This window comes from Danio aesculapii, chromosome 6 (assembly GCF_903798145.1).
Source record: "Danio aesculapii chromosome 6, fDanAes4.1, whole genome shotgun sequence".
Classification (NCBI taxonomy): domain Eukaryota; kingdom Metazoa; phylum Chordata; class Actinopteri; order Cypriniformes; family Danionidae; genus Danio; species Danio aesculapii.
This window is the reverse complement of record NC_079440.1, coordinates 12,252,864-12,277,863: the sequence shown is the minus strand read 5'-3', so window position 1 is coordinate 12,277,863 and position 25,000 is coordinate 12,252,864. Positions and strand designations below refer to the sequence as shown.

At 36.9% G+C, this 25,000-nt stretch overlaps 1 protein-coding gene across 3 annotated transcripts in view; it reads right to left on the bottom strand.

The window, feature by feature from the left end:
• als2b (alsin Rho guanine nucleotide exchange factor ALS2 b) overlaps positions 1-25,000 on the bottom strand; it is a 69,641-nt gene that overhangs the window by 38,638 nt on the left and 6,003 nt on the right. For 2 of the 3 annotated variants that reach the window (XM_056459538.1, XM_056459539.1), the window contains exons 4-10: positions 22,752-23,803; positions 19,012-19,188; positions 16,341-16,530; positions 8,078-8,246; positions 5,383-5,479; positions 5,222-5,299; positions 2,955-3,149 (exon numbers count right to left, since the gene is read on the bottom strand). In XM_056459538.1, the coding sequence (XP_056315513.1) occupies positions 2,955-3,149; positions 5,222-5,299; positions 5,383-5,479; positions 8,078-8,246; positions 16,341-16,530; positions 19,012-19,188; positions 22,752-23,803 (1,958 nt within the window). The remainder of the gene's footprint in view (positions 1-2,954; positions 3,150-5,221; positions 5,300-5,382; positions 5,480-8,077; positions 8,247-16,340; positions 16,531-19,011; positions 19,189-22,751; positions 23,804-25,000) is intronic. The other variant, XM_056459541.1, reaches the window with a different exon arrangement.

The following is a 25,000-nucleotide window of genomic DNA, read 5'->3' as shown; positions in this document are numbered from 1 at the left end:
TCGACAACTTGCAATGAGTCTGTTACAGCACTGTGGAGGAATTTTGGCCCACTCATATTTGTAGAATTGTTGCAATTCAGCCACATTGGAGGGTTTTTGAGCACATACCCAATTTTTAAGGTCATGCTACAGCATCTCAATTGGATTCAGGTCAGGGCTTTGACTAGGCCACTCCTTAAAAGTCTTAATTTTGTTTTTCTTCAGTGTTACGAACAGTACAATGTTTTTTGTGTGTATTTTCTTTGTCTCTGAAAAGAGACAGCTCAAGCCAATTTGAAATATGTTGTAAAGCCTGGGTCAGTCTAGAGGATTGGGAGGAGATGATGGGGATATTTTTGTTATATTTCTTTCTTTGATTTACTAGCACAATGTTCAGTTCTCTCTATCTTTTGTCTTGGTTCTTCAAATTATATAATTTTTGTGTTTGTACATATTGTAAATAAATGGTTTGTGGGAGCGATAAATCTTTTGCAGTGCTAACTTGTTATGCATTACTCTTGCCTCCTTTTATCATTAGCTTGTTCTTTTGGTCACCTCAATGCTACTCCTTTTAAATACCTAGACATATTTCCACCAACAACATTCAGCCATTCAGAAGTGGACTTGCTGATGTGCTTTGCATTACCGTCCTGCTGCAGAAACCAAGTTCGCTTCAGCTTGCGGTCACCAACAGATGGACGAACATTCTCCTTTAGGATATTTTATTGCACACATTACTTTCACACAGGACTATGTAGTTTGGCATTTTGTTTTCTCCTTAATAATTAAAATCTTCATCAAACAATTTCATGTTTAAAGCTTCATTACTAGCTGAATCAGCATTTTTTATTTGAAAATCTCTTAAAAAACTGTAATGAGTGAAGTTTATTTACAAACTAATTTCGAGAGAATCACGTGCTTATGATTGCTTGCAGCTGGCCCCGCATTATCCAATTTATCATTTACCAATCAGACGTCTCCTAAGCCACTATAAATGCCCTAGGTTTCATACTACAGTCATCTTCGTTTAGAAGAATCCCCCCTTCCACCCCTACTCCTCCTCCTTTCCTAGATGGGTGGCACGGTGGCCCAGTGGTTAGCACTGTTGCCTCACACCAAGAACGTCTTTGGTTCTGGTTATTACCAAGGCAGCCGACATTTCTGTGTTGAGTTTGCTCGTTCTCCCCGGGCCCACATGGGTTTCCCCCGGGTCCCCCGGTTTCCTCCCACCGTCCAAAAACATGCAAATTAAGTTAATCAACTAATCCAAATCGACACCATAGACATGCACTTATTAAGTAGTTATCTCTTAAGAGCAATCAATAACTGTTTATTAGCTACTAAAGCAGGGGAGTTCTCGAGTTCTACTAGAGCTCAAACTCCCCTATCGCCTTGCAAAGGGTGGGAGCCCTGGGCTCGAGGATCTTATGAGCTCAGGGCTTTATCCCGGGACAGCATCAATCATCAGCTAAGGCTGCATTTACACTGCAGATCTTTAAGGTCAATTCCGATTTTGAGACTGTATCCGATTTTTTGCTGACCTGCTTACATCATCTTTTAAAAGTGACTCGTATCCGATTGTCTGCTTTTACACAGCACAAGGCAAAGGCGCAACGACACGGAAAAAAGAGCGGGCACTGACTGACAGCTGATATTAAAAGAGCGCCCTTTTCTCCATTCCTGTATTTAATCTGTTCGCAGGGTTCATTCATTCATTCATTTTCTTTTCGGCTTAGTCCCTTTATTAATCTGGGGTCGCCACAGCGGAATGAACCACCAACTCATCCAGCATATGTTTTACGCAGCGGATTCTGTACCGCATGTATTTGGACTGTGGGGGGAAACCGGAGCACCCGGAGGAAACCCACGTAAATGCAGGGAGAACATGCAAACTCCACACAGAAACGCCAAATGACCTAGCCGAGGCTCGAACCAGCGACCTTTGTTCGCAGGGTTTCATTTTTAAATTCTTTTTGACAAGTTGTTTTACTAGAGTTTATGACAGAAGTTCTCATTTAGCCATCTTTTTTTAATCTAGGTCTTTTTAAACCAGTGGGCATCTAAATGTAATGTCCATGGTGTGATTTATGCACGTGATGCACGCAACAGTTTTAGTTTATATTGGTTACGTGGTAGATGTAGCGCTCTCTCGTTAACATGCGTAAGTACTTGCGCTATATGACAATGTAAAAGCTGTTTAAGTCCTCGTGTGTGAGATTTAAGGTTTGGGACTCTGCTGAAGTCTGTTCCGAAAGCATCAGAATTGACGTCATTCGCTATGGTTTTTAATGATGCGCGACTCACATTAACAGATGAAAATCTGATCTACCTGCTTACACTGCAAACACGAGGGCACAGATCCGATTAATATCAGATGAATTTCCACATATGAACAAGGCCTAAATCTGATTTGGGTAAATCGAAATCAATGTCATTTTTTTCCTGCTTACACGAACATGGGCCATATTCGATCAGTGTCACATGAGAGAAAAAAAAAATCTGAATTGAGTCACTTGAACCATGCAGTGTAAATGCAGCCTAAGTGTAAACTCTTGAATTACATTTTAAATAGTAGCTTTAAGCCGGCTATTTTAAGTGCGAACAATTTTCATTTGAAGCATCAAGTTGTTCTCAAATTTAAATCTTTTTGAACATTTAATCTTTATGTAAATATAAGTGTTTATATCATAATTATTCCAGTACTTCTGTGACAATTCAAATGTTCTTATAAGAAATAATAATACTGCTTGAAAAGACTCAAAAATCACTCATGACGACCGCTCTCTCTGGGTCAAACATAGATTTAAATGTAAAGTTTGGTCATTGAAGGAATAATAAACATGCAAATTGTGACCATTTATAATTAACACTGCATCAGTATCTGAATCTAGTCTTCAATATTTTAGCAATTAATCATGCATCCCTACAACAATAATGATTCGAAATCATGTTGATGATAAAAAGGACTTGCTCACATTCATACAGAAGGGCAGCAGCACAGGTTGTTGAGTGTATTCTGCAGTCTTTTCCTCATCCTCCGTTGGTTCCGGCACCTCCTTCACCTGCTGTCCGCTGTAGTACAGGATTGGCTGAATACAGTCTCCGTCAGCCAATAAGAGAGTGTGCTGTTGACCCGCCCCAATATCCCACACACGAATCCCATCTGACAGCTGCGCAAAGACAAAAGAGGACAAACAAAAAGCAAAACAGTCAGGAATCTGTATGTTGTCCACACAAATTTGCCAACTGGCAGGGATCTTAGTGAACCAAACTTCATTTACTGGTATAAGACAGTAAAATGTCACTGGTAAGTCAATGGCATCATAATTGACATCCTATTGTTATGAATTTTTTTGTTTAGGCATCTTGTTTATTTCTTACAGACATTATATAGTTTGCCATATGAAAAATAAGAAAAGATATTTGTGAAAAGCTGATTTTGTTCGCTGTTGTTTTGTTTGTTTGTTCTTTAATGCTAATACACTACCTGAAAAAGTCTTGTCACCTATCCAAGTTTTAGGAAAAACTAATAATAACTTGACTTCTAGTTGATCATTTGGTATCAGAAGTGGCTTATATGAAAGGCAAAGACCTCTAGATTACGCTTATTTTACCAAAATAAAATATGATCATGTTTTGATTTTTAATTATTTATTTAGGACAGCACGGTCTGACTTTGCTTAGAAAAAAGTAATGTCACTTAACAGAAATAATGTACAGTATAGAATATAAAGTCATGGTGCAGTGGAAAAAGAATTAATATTGTGTATGACTCCCATGAGCTTGGAGGACTGCATCCATACATCTCTGCAATGACTCAAATAACTTATTAATAAAGTCATCTGGAATGGCAAAGAAAGTGTTCTTGCAGGACTCCCAGAGTTCATCAAATTCTTTGGATTCATCTTTAATGCCTTCTCCTTCATCTTACCCCAGACATGCTCAATAATGTTCATGTCTGGTGACTGGGCTGGCCAATCCTGGAGCATCTTGACCTTCTTTGCTTTCAGGAACTTTGAGGTTTGTAATGTAATGGGCTGCACAAATGTCTTGATACCTCAGGCTGTTGATGTTGCCATCCACTCTGCAGATTTCTCGCACGCCCCATACTGAATGCAACCCCAAACCATGATTTTACCTTTACCAAACTTGACTGATTTCTATGAGAATCTTGGGTCCATGCGGGTTCCAATAGGTCTTCTGCAGTATTTGTGATGATTAGGATGTAGTTCAACAGATGATTCATCTCAAAGATTTACCTTCTGATACTTTTCCAAATGATCAACTAGAAGTCAAGTTATTATCCGCTGACCTTACAACTAGGATCGGTGACAAGACTTTTGTCAGGTAATGTATGTTTTATGCGCTGAACCTTAAAGGAAGAGAAACATACTTATTTTTAATGGTGAAAATACAAACACTTTCTGTTTTGGAATCATAATTAATTTGTTAGACAATTTGAATAACTTCATTTAAACAACTCAATTCAAAAGTAAATGTTAGATTCCAGCCGCAACCCAACACCAGGAAACACCCATACACTCTTGCATTCACACACATATACTACGGCCAATTTAGCTTATTCAATTCACATATACCGCATGTCTTTGGACTAAGGGGGAAACCGGAGCACCCGGAGGAAACCTACGCGGACATGGGGAGAACATCATTTATTAATATTAGAAATATAATTTACATTAAATTTAATAAGTACATTGTACATATACATAGGTAACAGCAATACAATTTAATGTTATTTCAATATTATGGGTTAAGTATTACATGAATATAATTAATCTCACTTCTCTAAGACTCAACATTTGGCAAGGTTTTTCAATTATGCGCATAAAAAAATCAGTAAAAGTTTTAATAAAGTAAAACAATATTACAATTTAAATCATTTTTATAAAATTTATATTATTATTTAATTTATATAATTTAAATGCAATTCACACGGTTCTTAAAAAATATTATAATATTCTTGTTATTATAAAATTATTATACATTATTATATTTGGTGCTCATGAAATATTTCTTTTTGCTATAACAGTTGAAAAATCTGTGGTTCTCAATCAAGTTTAATATTTATGTTGATAAACATGATACATTTCCTTCAGGATTCTTTGATGAATAACCATTTAAATATTTTTGAAACATCTCAAAAGCCAGAGCGCCATGCTTTGTGACATTTTATTTTTTCTTTTGCAATACTACTCACTTTTACGTGAATGTGTACATATACCTTGGTCAAGTTAGGAAAGGTGGTGGGTGATTCCATGTGTCCCAGCTGTCCAGAAGTGTTACAACCCCAGGAAAAAACCTGCCACACACACATTAGAGGCGGATTAATATGTCACTGTCCACGCAACAGTAAAGTCGCAGAAGATAAGTGAATTGTATCACCTGTGACTGTGCGGTCAGAGCGAGAGAGTGATGAGCCCCTGCAGCCACTTTTAGCACCTCCTTACCATTCAGACTCTTCACACAATCAGGCTGCAGTCTAGAAATAAACCGAAATACAAACAAATCACTAAATTAAGTTCCTCTGTGATGCGTCTAACAGATTGTCCTCATTTTAGCACAGCACATCAAAATTTAAAACCCTGTAATGTTATGTAACTCATGAGATGTGACTGGAGCTCCTTGTGCCTCCCTGACGATGGAAAGACTCTGACCTAAAGGAGGTCATCATCATCCCTAACACTTCTGTCTTTAAAACAGCCTTGAATATGCCTTCTGGAGCAATTGGGACGGCCTGTTTACTTTTTAACCACAAAAGACACATTGTTAGCATTTTTATCATGCTGCTAGCATGTTTCCAGCTTGTTTTGCACACAACTAACATCTTTCTTTGACGATATACCAAGGTGTTAACATCCTTTAGCATTTACTTTGCACATTTTAACATGTTGTTAGCACAGTTTAAGTTGCTAACTTGTTTTAGCACAATGCTGGTATATTTTAACAATCTAGGTAATGTTTAACAAGTTTGCTATTACTTTAAGCTTACATTACTTTAATATGTTTAGGTTGCCAACAAGTATTACACAATGCTAGCATGTTCTGACAGATGGCTAATGGGTTTTCAAATATTTGTATGCTTTAAGATCTTGGTAGAATGTTTCTGCCATTTTTCTGCATATTATTAGCATATTTTAGCATGTTCTACCAAAATGCTACTATGTTTTAACAAGTAGCTTTTTTAACAAATTCATAATGTTTGAATAAGTCAATAACACAAGTTGCTAGGCTGGTTTACCATGTTTCTAGATGTTGCTATCACTTTTAGCAAGTTTTAATAACTAACTTTTAACATTTTAATTAGTTGCTAAGATGTTTTAAGTTGTTTGTCATGCTTTAGCATTGTTTTAGCAATTTTTTTTTTATTATGGTTTGTTACCTGCACATTTAAACAACACTTTAATATATTTTATCACATTGCTAGCATGTTTTAACAAGTAGCTCATGTTTTTAAAAAATTTTAAGCATTTTAACAAGTTGCTTGCATTTTTAGCATGTTTGTCAATTTGTTTTATTAGGTGAGTCACTAATTTGCTCTGGCATTTTGCTAACATATTCTGATATACTGGTAACACGTTCTGTTTAGCCCAAAAGTTAGCATGTTCTAAGATCCTGACAGCATGTTTTTGGCATTTTCATGCACATTAAAGTTTAAAAAAATATTAGTATGTTTTAAGATCTTGGTAGAATGTTTCTGCCATTTTCTGCATATTATTAGCATATTTTAGCATATTCTAGCAAAATGCTACTGTGTTTTAATAAACGTAGCTTGTTTTAACAAATTCGTAATACATCATCAACACGAGTTGCAAGTATGTTCTGCCATGTTTCTAGATGTTTGTAACACTTTTAACAAGTTGCTAACATTTCAGTAAGTTGTTAAGCTGTTTTAAGACGTTTGTCATGCTTTAGCATTGTTTAAGCATTTTGGTTTATGGTTTGGTTTGTTACCCGCACATTTAAACAAGACTTTAATATATTTTATCGTATTGCTAGCATTATTAAGAAATGTCAAATTTTATTATGCATTTTAACAAGTTGTTAGCATTTTTAGCATGTTTGTCAATTAGTTTTATTAGGCGCGTCACTAAGATGTTCTGTCATGTTGCTAACATGTCCTAGTATACTGGTAACAAATTCCTGATTAGCCAAAAAGTTAACATGTCCTAAGATCCTGATAGCATTTTTCTAGCATTTTCGTGCATATTAACATTTTCAAATATTAGTATGTTTTAAGATCTTGTTAGTATGTTTTAAGATCTTGATACAATGTTTCTGCCATTTTCTGCATATTAGCATATTTTAGCATATTCTACCAAAATGATTCTATGTTTTAATAAATGTAGCTCGTTTTAACAAATTTGTAATGCATGAATAAGTCAATAACACAAGTTGCAGGTGTGTTTTGGCATGTTTCTAGACGTTCGTAACACTTTTAACAAGTTGCTAACATTTTAGTAAATTGCTAAGATGTTTTAAGACGTTTGTAATGCTTTAAGTCACTAACACGTCTTAAAACTGCTATTACAGTATGTTTAAGCATTTTGCTTTTGTTATGGTTTGTTACCTGCTCATTTAAACAAGACATTAACATGTTTTATCACACTGCTAACATGTTTTAACAAGTTGCTAAGGATTTTTAAACATTTCTTATATATTTTAACAAGTTGCTAGCATTTTTAGCATGTTGCCAATTCATTTTACTAGGCGAGCTACTAATTTGCTCTGGCATTTTGCTAACATATTCTGATATACTGGTAACAATTTCTATTTAGATAAAAAAGGGTAGCATGTTCTTAGATCCTGATAGCATGTTTTTAGCATTTATGTGCATGTTATTAACACAGTTTAACATTGAATACTGACATAGGCATGTTTTATCAAGCTGTTAGCATTTTGGCAGATTGTATGTTCTATCTCACCTACTGCTAACATGCTATGGCACTTTGCACAAAAGGTCTAACATACTGTAACAAATCCCCAACTTCATTAAGCATTTTGCTAAAATGTTTTGTAACTAAGCTGTTTGGAAAGACTTGAGTTCCACATGCCTCCCGGCTAATGTTAAGACTCTGACCTGGGAAGGAGGTCTCCATGCCCAAGTTGTCCATCCTGGCCTTGTCCCCAGCTCCACACCTCCGTCTGTAAGGAAGGCAGGTGGGAATCGGTCTCAGGTACACCTCCCGAAGCGAGCGGGACAGCCCGCATCCGGGGGCGACTTGTTCTCCGCAAGAGGCGAGGAGATACTGAGAGAGTGTGAAGGAGAAAGAGAATAAACGACACAAAACACATTCAAAGAAAGCTGCAACATCAATATCTAGAGCCTGAACGTATTCTACATCTACAAATAAGACAGATACCCTTGTTCAGATCCACAGTGATGTAATGTTTACTACACATCCGCTTAAACATTTGATTGATATACTGTATATTGTGATATAATAATGTGAGATGTTTTTACATTTTAAAATAAAGAAATAAATATCTATTTGTATTGTATCATATTTAATTCATTTATATACAAACAGTAGATTATATGAAGATAGTCCAAATCCACAATCCTATTTTTGTGTATAAGATTGGAATCCCACCATATTTAATCATATTTCGGTAACACTTTACTATAAGGTTGTATTAGTTTAATGAATTTACTAACATGAACAAACAATGAACAAACAGTGTTTTTTCATGTTAGTTAACGTTAGTTAATGAAAATAAAGTTGCTAGTTCATGTTAATTCAAGGTGCATGCATTAGTAAATGTTGAACTATGATTAATAAATGCTGTTCAGGTATTGTTCATAATTAATTTATGTTACTAAATACAATAATTAACTTTAACTAATGAAACCTTATTGAAAAGTGTGAGCCATTCATTCATTCATTTATTCATTCATTTTCTTTCCGGCTTAGTCCATTTCTTAATCAGGGGTCGCCACAGCGAAGTGAACCACCAACTTATACAGCAAATGTTTTACGCAGCGGATGCCCTTCCAGCCACAACCCAACACTGGGAAACACCCAGTGCCGGCCGTCCTACAGGCCATATAGGTGGTCGCCTAGGGCCCCGCATTTCTTAGAGGGGCCAACAGACACTGCTCTTATATTATATTAACTGTGTACATAAGCACTAGGACGAGCGCGAACGTTTAAACCACAAGCTTTCCACATTTCATTAAAAGAATAGCTCCGAATAATTCATACATGACAAATAGCTGAAAACAATAATAAATACAAAACAACAGTATGAATAATAAGAAAATATTAGAAACATACCCAGCAGCACCACACTCTATTTTACATAACCCAGCCCGCGAACGGCTATTGGGTGAGCTAGAATGACGTAACGTATTTCTACACAGATTCCACATATCTCATATGTCACAAGTGTCGTTGCTATTTTTATCAATGTTTTAATTTGAAATAAAATGGCGTCCAAACAGCATTTTTTTTGGTTTGAATCTGTGTTTTTAACATATGTATATGTAGGTTAAATTTGTTACAGTTAATTCAAATTTATACACATAATTATAAACAAATTGTGCTTTCTTCTCACTGTTTTTACACCAGTGGACACAATTTTTTTCATCTCACCTAGGGCCCCTCGATCCTATGGGCCGGCACTGGAAACACCCATACACTCTTGCATTCACACACATACACCACTGCCAATTTAGCTTATTTAATTCACCTATAGCGCATGTCTTTGGACTTGTGGGAGAAAGCCAATTGCAAACGGCAATTGACACAGCCGGGGCTCAAACCAGCAACCTTCTTGCTGTGAGGTCATCGTGCTACCCGGTGTGCCCCTGTGACGCCAAGTGTGAGCCATATTTTAAGAAATTCTTTTCATTCTGAATGTATAGATCAGATTTCTAGTAGTTATTTATTACTTTTTTTTCTGTAACTTTGATGCACAAATACCAAGAATTTGAACTGACAGCGTGAACAAAGCTTAAGATCTTAAGATAATAATAAATCATAAGAAAAAGCAACTTTGGCAGTTTGTTCCTCATTGAATATGCATAGTTTGGTTCTGCCATATAAGCAGGAACACAGAGCATAGGAAAATTCACATGAATCATTTAACAGCACACAGACTTGGCCAACTTTAGTTCATCTCTTTGTGAAACACACATACACACACACAGTATATTCACAGTATGGCCAGGTGCACACATAAACAAACACACACAGACTGCTGCCATGCAGAGTTATTTTCCAGCCCCACTAGGGTCCATCTGTCATGCGGGTGGGGGCGATGAGAAGAAAAAAGGTGTCTGTGTGTGTGTGCGTGTCGCAGAAAGAAGGAAGCCATTGTTATACGTAAAATAACTCAATTTAAATTACTTTAAAAAACAAGCAGTGCTCTAGAGCAGAACGTTTCTTTGAACGTGTTTTGATTGGATTAAAGTATCCACTGTAAAAAATAAAATCACCATTTGTTCAGCACACTCTACTTTTTCTGCCAAATACAGTATACTAAGAATTGTGAATGACTATTGATAACATAAAAATAGATCAACAATATTCGCTAAAATGTTATGTCTGCATGTTTAACAGAATTTTCTGGACAAACTTTTTTTGTGTTGAACTGGAATGTTGATGTTTAAATAATTTTGCGCATGCGTGATGCAACGATCGAAAACTAAGCTTGTTTATATGTTGCTTTCAATGGAAATAAATTGGAGAAGTTGTAAAAGTGGTGACACGGTGGCGCAGTGAGTAGCTCAGTCGCCTCACAGCAAGAAGGTCGCTGGTTCGAGCCCAGCTGGGTCAGTTGGTATCCCTGTGTTCCCGTGGGTTTCCTCCGGGTGCTCCAGTTTCTCCCACAGTCCAAAGACATGCAGTACAGGTGTCTGAGTGTGATATCTTTATTAGTAAAATACAATAATCAACACTGCATGCATAAAAATTATGTTAGCTGAACAAAATATTGTTACTGAGAAGAACTAAAAAACAGTCGTTGAGACAACTCAAAGTTCTTATTGCATCAAGTTGCCTTGTTTTTTTTCTCAATTAATTTTTTACAGTGTACTAAATGCATCTATCAACTAAAAATAAAAAAAATTAAAGGATTAGTTTTCAATAAAGACTAAATCACACAAAGTGTGCCAAAATCTGACTTATTTCAGATTTATTTCTCCCAACTGAGCAAAAAAAGAAAAGAAATTGTACTCTAAATTAATACATTTAAATTTATTTTAATGACATTAATGAGTATCTTCAATTTCAAAGACAACCATAATGGATAAGATTCTCAAAGCCTCTAATGCTCACAAAAGCTGCATTTATTAGCTCAAAAATGACTTAAATTCAGTAATATAGTTACATGTTATCACAAATTACTACTGTTTTCCATTTAAATATTTTAAAATGTTGTTTATTTCTTTGACCCTCATGTGACGCTACAGAAGTCATTCTAATGTGCTGATTCTGGCTCAATAAACATTACTTACTATAACATGAACTACGTTCACATGGACATCAGTAATCCAACTATTTACCTTAATCTGAATAAGACAGTAATATTATTAAGGTGTTTACATAAGTTGCTTTTTGAATGTTCCTTTCATGATTCCGTTTGACATGTTACAACACATAGATTGATTAACGTCATCTCGCTATCCACATTTCCTCTGGAGTTTCATGTAATTTCAGGTGTTTCATTTTTAATTTGTTGACTTTAACTGCAGTTTGGCACTTTCACTTTCATTCAGCAACATTTCATGCATGCCCCCCGTGAAAACGATATTGGATGCGGGTATGAACTGCTGGAAGAGTGTTGTTTTAATGGTATTAGATACTGCAGGCTGAATGGGAGAAATAAACCTCTGCATTTCACGGTGCATGTGTCTGTGGTCCTTCACTGACTCGGTAAGTGCAGAGAATAGTGTCAAACAGCCGTGTGTGTGTATATAGACTATCCTGTCGCAAAATGTGGTGAAAATCCTACATGACAGTAATAGTTTGTTTAAGATGTTTAATCAGAGCATACCTGTCAACACTGGGATGTGAAAATAAGGCATATCGCCCTTATTTATAAGGGATAAAATCTGTTGTTTAAAAAAAAAAAACACCAAGATTGACATGTTTAGATGTTATTATTATCATTATCATTATTATTATTATTATTATGCATGTCTGTTTGTTCAAACCTAAAACCCAGAGCGTCCACTTTTGCTCCACTTCAAATTACATATACAGTATCCATTTGGGAAACCGAATCTATTTATCACTAAGAAGCGAATGTGACAATCACGCACCGCTACATGATCTGATTGTGTTGAGGATTGCATATGAGGGGCAATGGCGCCTGTAATAGAAAGGAAGGGAATCCCACCATTTTATATTTATTTAAAAGTGTTTATGCCTAAATAAAATGAAAGCACAGAACAGAGTCACGATTAAGAGCAAGGGGTGTGCCCTGGTGGTTCGGCAAGCCGCAGTATGGGTTACATATAGGATGGATCAGCTTTTTTAATGTGTATTGCCACCCTTCATGGAAAGATTGAAAATAGGGGGGAAATACCTTTACGGGATAATTACAGGATAGAAGTGTAAAAATAAGGCAGAATCCCGCAAAAAACGGGAGGGTTGACACGTATGAATCAGAGTATTGCCTTAATCGAATTAAAATTGGATTATTGGTGTCCATGTAAATGTACTTACTGAAAACAGAAACTGTGCTACATTATTTTTAGGATTCTTTGATGAACAGAAAGAAGTGCACAAACTAAACAAAACAACTGTAAAGTGAGACAAACAGACGCATTAGATTATTAGCTTGTAGTGTGTAAAATGTGTGTATTTCAGTGTAATTCAGTCTAAAATGTGCTTAAAGGGACAGTTCACCCAAAAATTTAAATGACCTCATCATTTACTCATGTGATTCAAAACCATTATGAGTTTCTTCTGTTGAACATGAAAGATATGCTGGTTGCTGGGACCCATCAACTTCCATAGTAGGAAAAAAATGACTATGAAAGTCAGCAGTCTTCAAAATATCTTCTTTTGTGCTCAACAGAAGAAAGACCCTGAAGGGTGAGTAAATGATGACAGAATTTTCATTTTTGAGTGAATTTTCCCTTTAATGATCATTCATTCATTTTCCTTCAGCTTAGTCCCTTTATTTATAAGGGGTCGCCACAGTGGAATGAACCGCCAACTTATCGAGCATATGTTTTACGCATCGGACGCCCTTCCAGCTGCAACCCAGTACTGGGAAACACCCATACACACTCATACACTACGGCCAATTTAGTTTATTCAATTCACCTATAGCGCATGTCTTTGGACTTGTAGGGGAAACCGGAGCACCTCGAGGAAACCCACGCCAACATGGGGAGAGCATGCAAACTCTACACTAAAATGCCAACTGACACAGCCGGGACTCGAACCAGCAACCTTCTTGCTGTGAGGCGACAGTGCTATCCACTGAGCCACCATGTCACCCTTTAATGATCATAAAAATTGATTCTGGAGTTAGAAATTTAACACCGTTCTGTGAGATTCACCTATAAATCTACTACTAATCTATACACTACATCTAGTAGAACTACATCTACACAAAGATACCTTCAGTTGTGGTGCTGGATGACGACGCCTTCACCTCAGACTCTGCATTGTCTGTAACCACGGCAACAGCAATATAAGGGAAATGTGTCCACAAGTGCCCAAGGCAAAAATGTGAAGAGCCATGGCAATACAAAGCCATGTCATTAACAAACACTGTATAAAAAGTTGGCCAAGCCGAGATTTGTAGGGTTTTACTTTGAACCCAATGAACTAATTCTAAACACACTGCACAGGATTATGACCAAACTTCACATATTCAACTAATTAAAAAACACACTCATAGCAATCTTTTCTCTATTTCTTTTCACTCTACGATGCAACCTTAAGAGTTTCTCTTCTTGTTTCTAATCCAAATATCTAAAAAATTCTTAAAGGGGACCTGCAGTATTATGCAATAATGAATTTTATAAGGGGTTTAAACTCAGTTGTGTTGCATCAGTGTGTGACTATAGACAGCCACGAATGCAGGAGTCTCAAACTCAAGTTGGTGGGGGACCATTTCAGTGACTGACAATTCATAGGTGGGCCGTTTTAACATTCAAGCACCTGTCACCAGTGATAATGCAAATCAGCACGTTTTTTGCTTCACACAACTGCTGAAATATATCTGTGGCTGTTTAAATTAGCATTTTGACATTTAAATAGTCATAATATTGATAATAATAAATATTATTATTCAGTCCTAAACAGTTGTTGCGTTAACAAAAGTTTAACAGAACAGCAGAAACAATTTGGGTAACTTTACTGACTTTACTGGCAATTGTTCTTCTAAGTATCTTTCTTTTTGTAAAACTACAACAAAGAAGGAGAAAGTAAGTATATATTCACCTTTACTTTATCATGTTCAAGTCAGCCAGCAGTATATAGTTTTAATAGAAATCTTAATACGCATATGAGGAAAATCTATTGAATAAAAACATTTGATTCGAATACTAGCAAATTCTACTAATTTTTACACTATCAGCATAACGTGCAATCAATGAATATACATACACACTCCTCAGAGACTTATTTTACATCTTGTAAAAAGGGCACAATAGACAGATTTCACGCAGCCGCCATTTTAAAAGCGAAAGTGGGGCTGCCGTGGGAAGAACCCTGGAAGTATCGCCTGGAGTCACACAGGAATGGCGTCCGTGATAGCTTATTGTTGTGTACCTGGCTGTATATCTTATCAGTGAAGAGAAAGTGACACAAATTTATCATTTCACCACTTTCTGGGTAACCCGAATGTCTGTTCTAAATGGATAGTGAAAATAAAAAGGGATATCGGACATTTTCAGCTAAGTTAATGGAAACGGCACTTGTTAGCTAACGTTATCTTTGCCCAAACACGTTTTAGCCATTTATCAATCTCAAGTTAATGAATCAGTTCACCAGACTTGTCACAATACTGAATTTTGGCACCAGTCGATATTGATATGTAAAAAAAAAAAAAAAACGCCAATTTCCTGCTAATATTTAAACGAGTTTTTAAACAGTGCTGATTTGCCTTCGTATTCACCAGTGCTCAACAGAAATGACTGTAATTGGCAGAGAAGGTCATCAATGCACTTTACCGATGTTTACTGAGTGCAAACGAGCAATCTGCTGATGGATCGACTGATCTTCGTGGCTTTAAAGCACTCCAGTGTCCGTTTATCTGTGTTTGCACTTAATCACAGTCATTTCTGTTGAGCACTGGTGAATACTATGGCAAATCAGCGCTGTTTAAGAACACGCTTAACAGCGCTTAAATGTTAGCGGGAAATGGACATTTTTTAAAACATCAGTACCGATTGGTACTGAAATTCCAGTATTGTGACAACACTATTACAAACAACACGAGGGTTTGCTCCAAACATTTTACACAGGACTGCATAGTATTATCGATCAGCGGGTTACATAGGTTGAAGCAGAGAAGCGCCCCCACGATGTTTACTTGCTGCCATGAACTGAAGTCTACGAGGACACTTAAGCTTATTACTGTTACTATTATTAAGAGATTACGATTTTGTTTGATGCCTAACATGCTTTTAATTGTGTAAATTAAACTGAACTGAATGATATTAAAGTGTTGTTTACACCATATCTGTACTTTGAAATTGTGGCAACAGCTGAAGGTTTGTAGTCCACGGCATGTTGTTGAAATATTTACAGTGATGATCCTCTACCTCCGGGTTTCTTCCCACTGCAGCCTCGCTTTCGTTTTTAAAATGGTGGCCGCATGAAAACAAAAAATCTTTTTGTAGACAAGTAAAAACACTGTCTTGTTTTTCGAAATAATATGTCAAAATTAAGTGAGTTTTTCCTTAAAATAAGCAAAATAATCGGCCAATGGAGTGAGTAAAATAATCATTTCAAAGCGAAAAGAAAATTATTTTGCTAACCCAATAGGCATATTATTTAGCTTCTTTTAAGGAAAAACTCATTCGTTTTTTTTAACCATTTCTGAAACAAGACAATATTTTTTTGTTTGTCTAAACAAAAATGCGTCTTGATTTAAACATGTTTAGATATTTGGACTAAAAAAAGAGACAAAAACACTAAGCAAGAAAAGCATGTGTAAATGTTAGCACAATCACGTTATGCCCTCAACACTAGCAAATGATAAAAATCAGACCATTTGCTTAAAATATTTATGAAATTTGTCACTAAAAGGAATGGAGTTGTTAGTTATTCATAGCCTCTGCAGCAGAAACACGGAGCGTGCAGTGAGCTGATGGATGAGGGAAGCAAAACATCCAAACTAATGAAAGCTCGCACATCCCCATGCAGACTTACGGAAACGGGACACTGGGTGTAAGAGAAGGAGAGCATGTGTACCCTGAGAGAGCAGGCCGGGCAGGGACAGGCGACGGCTGAGCTCTGCCTCCTCCTCTCGGATGTCCCCCAGGCTGGAGCTCTTCTTCCCCTGCATGGACTCTTCCAGACGAAGTCTCTCCTCCACTCGCTCGCGACCCTCTCCTGGAACCTGAAGCACAAACATGTCATAGGATGATGGATCACAATTGTTCAGTTTCAAGTGGCAAGTGTGAGGACAACATGATATCTGTTTGAGAAGAATTCTGTTTGAATTGTGTTGTTTCAGCTCAATTTAAATAAGTAGTTTGAACAAGCACACTGAAAAAATGATTCATTGGATTTACAAAGTCTTTTTAAGGCAACTGATTCATTCATTCATTTATTTTCCTTCGGCTTAGTCCCTTTATTCATCAGGGGTCGCCACAGCAAAATGAACCGCCAACTTGTCCAACATATATGTTTTACACAGCGGATGCCCTTCCAGCTGCAACCCAGTACTGGGAAACACCCATACACACTCATTCACAAACATACACTACGTTTATTCAATTCACCTGTACCGCGAGTCTTTGGACTGTGGGGGAAACCGGAGCACCCAGAGGAAACCCACACGAACAATGGGAGAACATGCAAACTTCACACAGAAATGTCAACTGGCCCAGCCGGGACTCCAACCAGCAACCTTCTTGCTGTGAGGTGACAGTGTTAACCACTGAGCCCACTGAGTCTCCTTTAAGGTAACTGGTTGCAAACAATTTACAGTATATGGGCTGAACTTAAACAAACAAATTCAATTTAGCTATCTTCAACTTATTTTGTAAGAAGGAGGGAAAGTTTAAATTAAACCCTTCGATTTAAGGGTGCTTTCACATCTGCCTTATTTAGTTTGGTTGAATCGCACTAGAGTTCATTTTTCCTCTTCGGTTCGTTTCGGCAGGTGTGAATGCAGCAATCGTACTCGAGTGCGCGCCAAAAGCGAACCAAAAAAGCATACCGAGACCTCCTTGAAGAGGTGGTCTCGGTACGCTTTCAAACAAACCCTTGAGCGGTTTGTTTGTGGTGAGAATATGATCCGAACTAAAACAGACTTAACCACAAAAAGTACTGCGCCTTTTGGAATAATCCAGCTGCCGTAGGCCGATGTGCTGTGCATTATAGGGCGTGGAGGAAAAATATCTGTTGACAGCGCTTTACCAACAGAGAGAGAGAGGGAAAAACATTACCTGACGGATTGTTGGCAATATTTCCGCAAGATGACCATGTCGCAGTTTAACAAAATTAATTCACGCCTTCTCCTGAAGTGACGTGCGATGCATTAAAACACTGTTTTCCAGCTGCAGCCGCTCTTCATTCTCGAAATGTATAGTTTGTCTAAAGTTATGTATACAAACTATATAGTACACTATGAGCAGGGATACAATCAGTCATCGCAGTAGTAGCTCCATGGTAAAAAGCATAGATATATACACTAGATATCGCATACCGACCCTGAGCATGGGTCAATAGCTCTGCCATATTTGTACAGTGCTCCCAGGACAAATGTCATTCAACCGCACTAGTCAAGACAGTGTTACTACGTGAAGATGCTGGACTTTAGCGCTGTCTACGGGTGTAGTAACGAGCAAACAAAGAAAACAAAGCACAAAGGCAGAACATTTCATAGGTAAGATTTAGTTTTTTACGATTTTGTATGTTATGAACTTTTGTGCTAAACAGGTAACGTTATTGATGATAGTACAGTCACTTACAGCATTCACCATAAGGCAGTAGCACCAACTCGCACTAAATACTCGACTTATGCTAGTTTTGTTGAATAAAATCAGCAAACAATGCGAAATAAATATGACAACAAGATGCTGCGGTGCCAGAGAAGCTTGTAATATCGTCGGCTAAGTAAGTCGCTCATAAGAGAGATTCATTCACAAACGATTCGCTCCCTCCGTCAGTATGAGAAGTGGAAGCAGGAGAGGGGTGTGTTTCAGAACAAGATTAGATCCAATTTAACAGGGAGGGTGTATAGTACATTTCCATACACACAAACACAAGCTTTTTGTCGGGAATGTCCGTGCGGTCACTGATCCATCAGTGTAGAAAAGTAATGTAAAATTATAATTTTCGTAATTTAAAAAAATAATTGCATACTGACCACCGGGACAACTCCCGATCATAGATATATGTGTATATCTCTGGCTCTGGATGGCCACAGTCCTCCACTGCAGCTTGGTTCGGCATTCATTTCAAAGGAATGTTACCCTGTGCTAAAATGGCGGCTCTAATGGCGCATTCCTTCCAATAGACAACAACAGGGTAGGCGACATCTAATGTACATATCTATGGGTAAAAAGTGCCATTTTGTGTCTGCCGGTTTGTTTACTTGCGGGAGTTCCTTTGGCATTTTCCCGCACGTGAATTCTGACCAATCGATAAGCAGTTTAGGAAATATGTTTAACAACATCTGGCCAATGAGAGATGTGGATTTTGTCAGATGACTGCATTTTGGTTCTTTTCATCTGGCTCGGACCAAAGCCAACAGTGTGGTGTGAAAACGACCCAAAGACAGCAGAAAATGCTACAATGTATCATTTATTCCCCTTGGTCTGGACCAAATGAAGCGAACTACAGATGTGAAAGCACCCCAAGATACACTTACCCAGTAACCAATGACTTTTCTCAGAGAGAGCGCTTCATAGGTGGACACTACACGTTCCCCCACTGCAGAGGCACACGACACCACCAAGTTGTTCAACGCGGAGCCCATAGGAGTCACAGACTGGGCCACCGGGATCAAGGGCTCAGAAGCGAACAGATTAGCAGGGTCACCGGAGAGCTGAAACAGAGCAAGTACTGTATGAGCTGTATATAGAATTGTAAATTTAGAGGAAATTAAAACATTTAAATCACGATGGTTTGGAATTAATTAATATAACCTAATTTACAATAAACAATTAAATAAAATGTAACTAAATAAACAAAATCAACTTCTCAAAGAGGATTTAAGTGTGTTAATGAGCTAACTGTTAAATAGAAAATTGATATAAAGAGAATATATACAAATACGTTAACAAATAATTTTTAATTTCACTTTTATGTTCATCAAAAAACCATGCATCTCATTTTCCACAAAATACACTCTAATAAACGCAGAGTTATTTATTTAACCCAGCAGTTGAGTTAAAAATATTTGGTGCTTTGTTGGGCTATTTTTAACCTTTATTGGGGTATTTATCAATAACTCAACCAGTCAGGTTAAATATTTGGTGCTTTGTTGGATTATTTTTAACCCTTATTGGGTTATTTATTTAATATCTCAACCAGTTGGGTTAAAAATTTTGAATTTCAATAGTCAACTAATTCTACCGACACAGAACAGCTGTATTAATACAGGTGCGTTATGTTGTTTTTGCATTAGGACGTTTATTTAAGCTCTAACGCAATATTAATGTTTTTTTTTTATCAAATTATCTCTCCGTGTCGTGTTTTCTTTTATAACCGTTTCACCAGCACTCTTATTATTGATGACACAAACGTGCGCTTCATAGCCGATCTATGTTAAATAGATAAAAACGCTTTCTCTGCCTCACATGTTCCTCTCTACAGTTTTTTTTAGAAGCGTTTGAATGTGGTTTAGATGTATTGTGGACAATGAGTGAAGCCTGCTGGACAGTCTCTACAGCACACAGTACTCCATATGCTGCTCAATCAACACATGATTTTCTGTTTGTACTTTGACTGTTATTCATTGTTTGTGATTCTTGATTTATTTTAACAAAGCATCAGGCACTTTAAATGTAATGGAAACAAAGCATTTTCAATATTTTTGAAAATGTATGTTATTTATTTACAGAGCCATAATTATCACATTAATAGTAGTACTATTAATAGTAGCAATAGTAATACCAGAATGGAAAAAATAACATTTAATCAAAACAACCCAATGTATTGGGTTAAATTATACAACCCAATACATTAGGTTAAAATAACCCATAGTTGGGAAGGTGCTATAATAATCTATAGTTGGGTTATTTGTTGGGATATTTTAACCCAACTATTTTAACTGAGAAATACACATAAAATTTTCAAATGATCAAATCATAGCATATTAGAATGACGTCTGAAGTATCATGATTAGAGTAAACTCTAAAAAGTGACTTTTTACTGAAGCCAGCAAAAAAACAGATATAAACAGGCAGTCGTTTTCACATTTATTGTTTTTCCTCACTTAAAGTTAACCTTTAAAAGCACTAAAATGTAATACCATTGTTCAAAATAATCTTTACAAAGTTTATATCTATTCAATTCTGCATTATAAATGTTATAGGGCTCGATTTTAACGATCTAGGCGCAAAGTCATTTAGAGCGTGTCTGAATCCACTATTTTAAGGACGGAAAAATACGGTTTGAATCACGCCATGGCGCATTTACTATTTACATGGCTGACTTTGTAAGTGGAAAAACTGAACGCCTCATTAGCGAGAAAACAGTTAAACAGACCATCTGCAGAGTGAGGATAAAGAACGAGCCTCCTCTATTCGGCCTCTTTACTTTCTCTTTCTCTTTACTTTTACTCCTTTACTTTAGAAGATAAGGTGTTATATGCACTCCACTGAAGACATCCATTAGCCTACATCTTTCATTTTGTTTAAGCTTAAAGATTTGTTTCAAAACTATTTCTAAATTCAGTTCTAATTTCCTGCAAATGGATAAATGAACAATAATAATGAAGTGTGGTCTGAGTTATAGTCAAAACATAGAGATCAAAACACATGTCCTATTCTTATGCCCCATATGGTGATGCATATGTCTCCAAGAACCGACAGGTGGAGAAATCTAAACTTGTTCTTATTAAAACAAATATAAATATGCATATCATAAATAATACTACTAATAATAATAACATTACACAAATGCAAATTGTCATGAATAAACTGAAAAAAGCCCCCCGAGATGAGGCATGGAGGAAGTGTTTTTATATTTATGTAGAAAGTAATCATTTTTGTAACATTTTTATCCTTTATTTTTTTCATATGTAAAGATATTTGTGTATTGCTGTACATCTGAGCTGTGTATATTAAGCAATGTGTAAGCATTTGTACCTGCATAGCCGTCCAACTAACGCACTCTGCGTTGGACTTTAGACCTGCTTTTAGATGGTCAATGGCATGGTCTATTTCAGTTCCTCAAAATAGCAATGCGCCTTAACATGCCTCCTTTTTAGACCAGCACACACATGAGTCCACAAAGTGGCGCAAATGGATTTGCAATTTAAACAACGTGACGGGAAAAAAAAAACGTGTTGGTCTAAAAATAGCAACCCATCGTGCCAAACACGTCTTGCGCCTTATTGCGCCGAGTGTATAATAGGGCCCATTATGTTATCCCATGTTCAATATTTATCCCATTTATCCTATTTTTCAATGTTGTACCATTTCAATAGTCACATTAAAATTAGTATTTTTTTCAGTTTTTCTTTCATTTTTTTGTTTGGTGTTCTAATATTAATTTGTATATTTAGACAAACGTATTGAGTATTAATATTAGGCATTTACCAGTGCAGACCGTTTTAATGCCTTGAACACACAGATCGTCATTTCTAATTTGACGTAACCTTTTTTTGTTTGTTTTATTGTTGAGCTACAAAAAAAGCAAACAAATTAGATGCTTCAAATGTTGTAAACAAATCAGATTTTTTTTTAAATGTAAATACTGTCACTTGACAGATAGAGGACTATGAAGAAGACATCTGCGAGCAAATCAAGGCAAAGACTAGTTGAATTCTGTTATAATTTAGATTGTTTTGTTTTAACTGTAATAAGTTCATTATGAAATACTTTAATAGTTAATATAAAGAAATGTTTTATAGTCATTTATAAACATTATTAAATAAATTGGGAAATTACCCATGGCAACTATATTTACTTACGTCCCACTAGCTTCAATCAAGTTTGATTTTTGGCCCTTCATAAGAAAATGTTTGGGCAGCCCTGGTTTATAGGTTTTAGCCATATTTATTTAATACTGGTGGATAAAAGCTATTATTTCGAAACGATTGAAGATCAAAAGTTTCAATCTTTAAAGTGATAGTTCACCCAAAAATGAAAAACTACGCATCATTTACTCGCCCTCAAGTGGTTATAAACCTTTTTCTTTTGATAAACACGAAAAAAGGAGATTTTCTGAAGAAAGCTGAAGTTCTGTAACCATTGACTTTCATAGTAGGAAAAACAAATACTATGGAAGTCAATGATTACAACATTCTTCAAAACATCTTCTTTTGTGTTCAACAGTCGAATGAAACTCAAACAGGTTTGAAGTAAATTAAGTGTGAGTAAATAATGACTGAACTTTAAATTTTGGGCGTAATGGTTTCTGGATGCTGCACATGAGACTAACCTGAGCTGAATGAATTGTGCTGGAGGTCTTGACGGTGTGCTCTGCTAAAGCATGATCAGAAAGTCTCTTCAGATACGCCTTCACCGCCTGCTCATCAGGATATGGAGATGACTTCCCTGAGGATCTGCAGCTATCAGGCTCAGGGATGCTGTTCTCGGACGCTTCCACACAAACCTCTCCACCTGCTGCTGGAGCTTCATGATCAGCCGAGTCTTCAACAGCTGCTTCAATAGATTCTTGGCAATATGCAGGAACCTGATTTTGACGTTCAAATGGAAGTGTGCTTTCTGGAGGACGACTAGATTCTGGGATGTTATTGGAAGTGGGTGATTTTGCGATCTGGGTGGACATACAAGGAACAGGTTCAGTAGGAGAGCTTTTCCCTGGTTTACCCTGATCTGGACTGCCCTCCACTGCTGACTTGATCTCAGCGCTGTCCATCTCAACACCTAGTGGACAATGATGGCCGTCAGAGATAATGACATGGTCTTCTTTATCTGTCATAGTGTAGAGCAGCTGATGGCACTGACCGCACTTGTCTTGAGGGGGTTTTCGGGGCTCCTGTGGAGGGGGAAGACAGCGTACGAGAGCCACGCTGTGAGCGGATCCACACGCCACCTGTAATACATGCCTCCCAGATAGATGCTCCACTTTTTGGGGCTTCCAGACAGGAAAAGTTGAAGTGTTTAAGCCCAGCTGGCAGCCGCTGCCCCAAGCCCAGACTTCATGCTTGGCTGAAAGAGCCAGAGTGTGCTGGTCACCACACGCCACCTCCAGGATCTTAACCGTCTGAGGAGGCGTGGCCTCAGAGTCAAGCACGCCCACAGGGGTGGGGTTAGGGATAACAGACAGTCCCGACAAGCCACACTGGCCGTGAGCATTTTCTCCCCACATGTGCACTCCTCCATCCTCCGTCACGACTCCGCTGTGGGCGGAGCCAGCAGCCACAAAAACAACACGCTGTTCACTCAGCACTGCCTCCAAAATGGGCTCTGCTGATGATGTTTGGTTCTGTTTCCATGGCAACTCACCGAAACTGTAGACTTGTCCACCTAAATATAGCATAGAAATTAGTACATTTCTGAATTGTAAAATCATTTATTAAATCATAATTTAACAACTTTTTTTAAACAGGGGCCAGGGCAAATTAGGGAGCCCAAATAAACTTCTAAGGGAAATCTGGCAAGTTTTAGCCTTTTAAAGAGCCCCTATTATTGGTTTGTGGAAATGAGCTTCCATGCAGTGTGTTACACAGCTCTAAGTGAATGAAAACATCCAGAGGTTTAAATCTGAAGGTGCAATGTGTTTAAAACTATTGATTCTTTAACAAAATAGTCGACTCAGAGTCGAAAAACATAAACTTCCTTTGGGTAGATCTGTGCACAACTGTGAACAATATTGCAGCTCATATTGGAACTGAACCTTCAACATACATAGGTCTGTAAATCATTCATGAAATTGTTCAATTTAGAAGACATTTTCAGAAAGAAAAAAAAGATTTAAAGTTTTTATAAAAATTTGCTTGACAGTTTTTGACAACTAGTTCAACATCTTTGTATGTAATGACTCAAGTAATGAAATGAGGACTATTATTTTTATATGAAATGACTATTCAGCATTTACAAGTTCAGTTAATTTTGTCTGACATGACATAAGCAAATGATAATGTTATCAAACAGTAGAGAGTTGTATGAAAGCAATTGATGCATGTCCAAAAGCATTTGTAATTTGTTGGAAGGAATGAGAAACTGCTACAATGATGTCCACAAATGACTAATTGTTTTGAGAAAAGCATTAATTGTTGTGAAAATGTAAATAGTGTCGTGAGAAATGCACGAAAGCCACTGAGAAAAAGTGTAATTAAACAGCTGAATCACATTTCTATAATAATAGTAATAATAATAATAATAATAATAATAATAATAATAATAATGCTTGTTTTCCTTCAAATACATACAATTCTTAAACTTCTAGACACAAAAATTGATTAAATGACCACTGCTTAATTCATTTAATATTTCTTTAGTCACAGTGTCTGTCATTACAAAAGGTTTGAAAAGATGCTGCTTTGTCATAATTACAGAAGAAATAGCAAAACATATATACTCTGAGGTGTGGACACATTCGTTGTTGTTTGGCAAACGTTTTAGGGTGAAACGATTAATTACAACGTGTTTCCCCTTGGCTTGCTGTGTTTGACCCCATTACTTTGTTATTTTGTTTGCCGCCTTTACGCTTAGGATTATCTG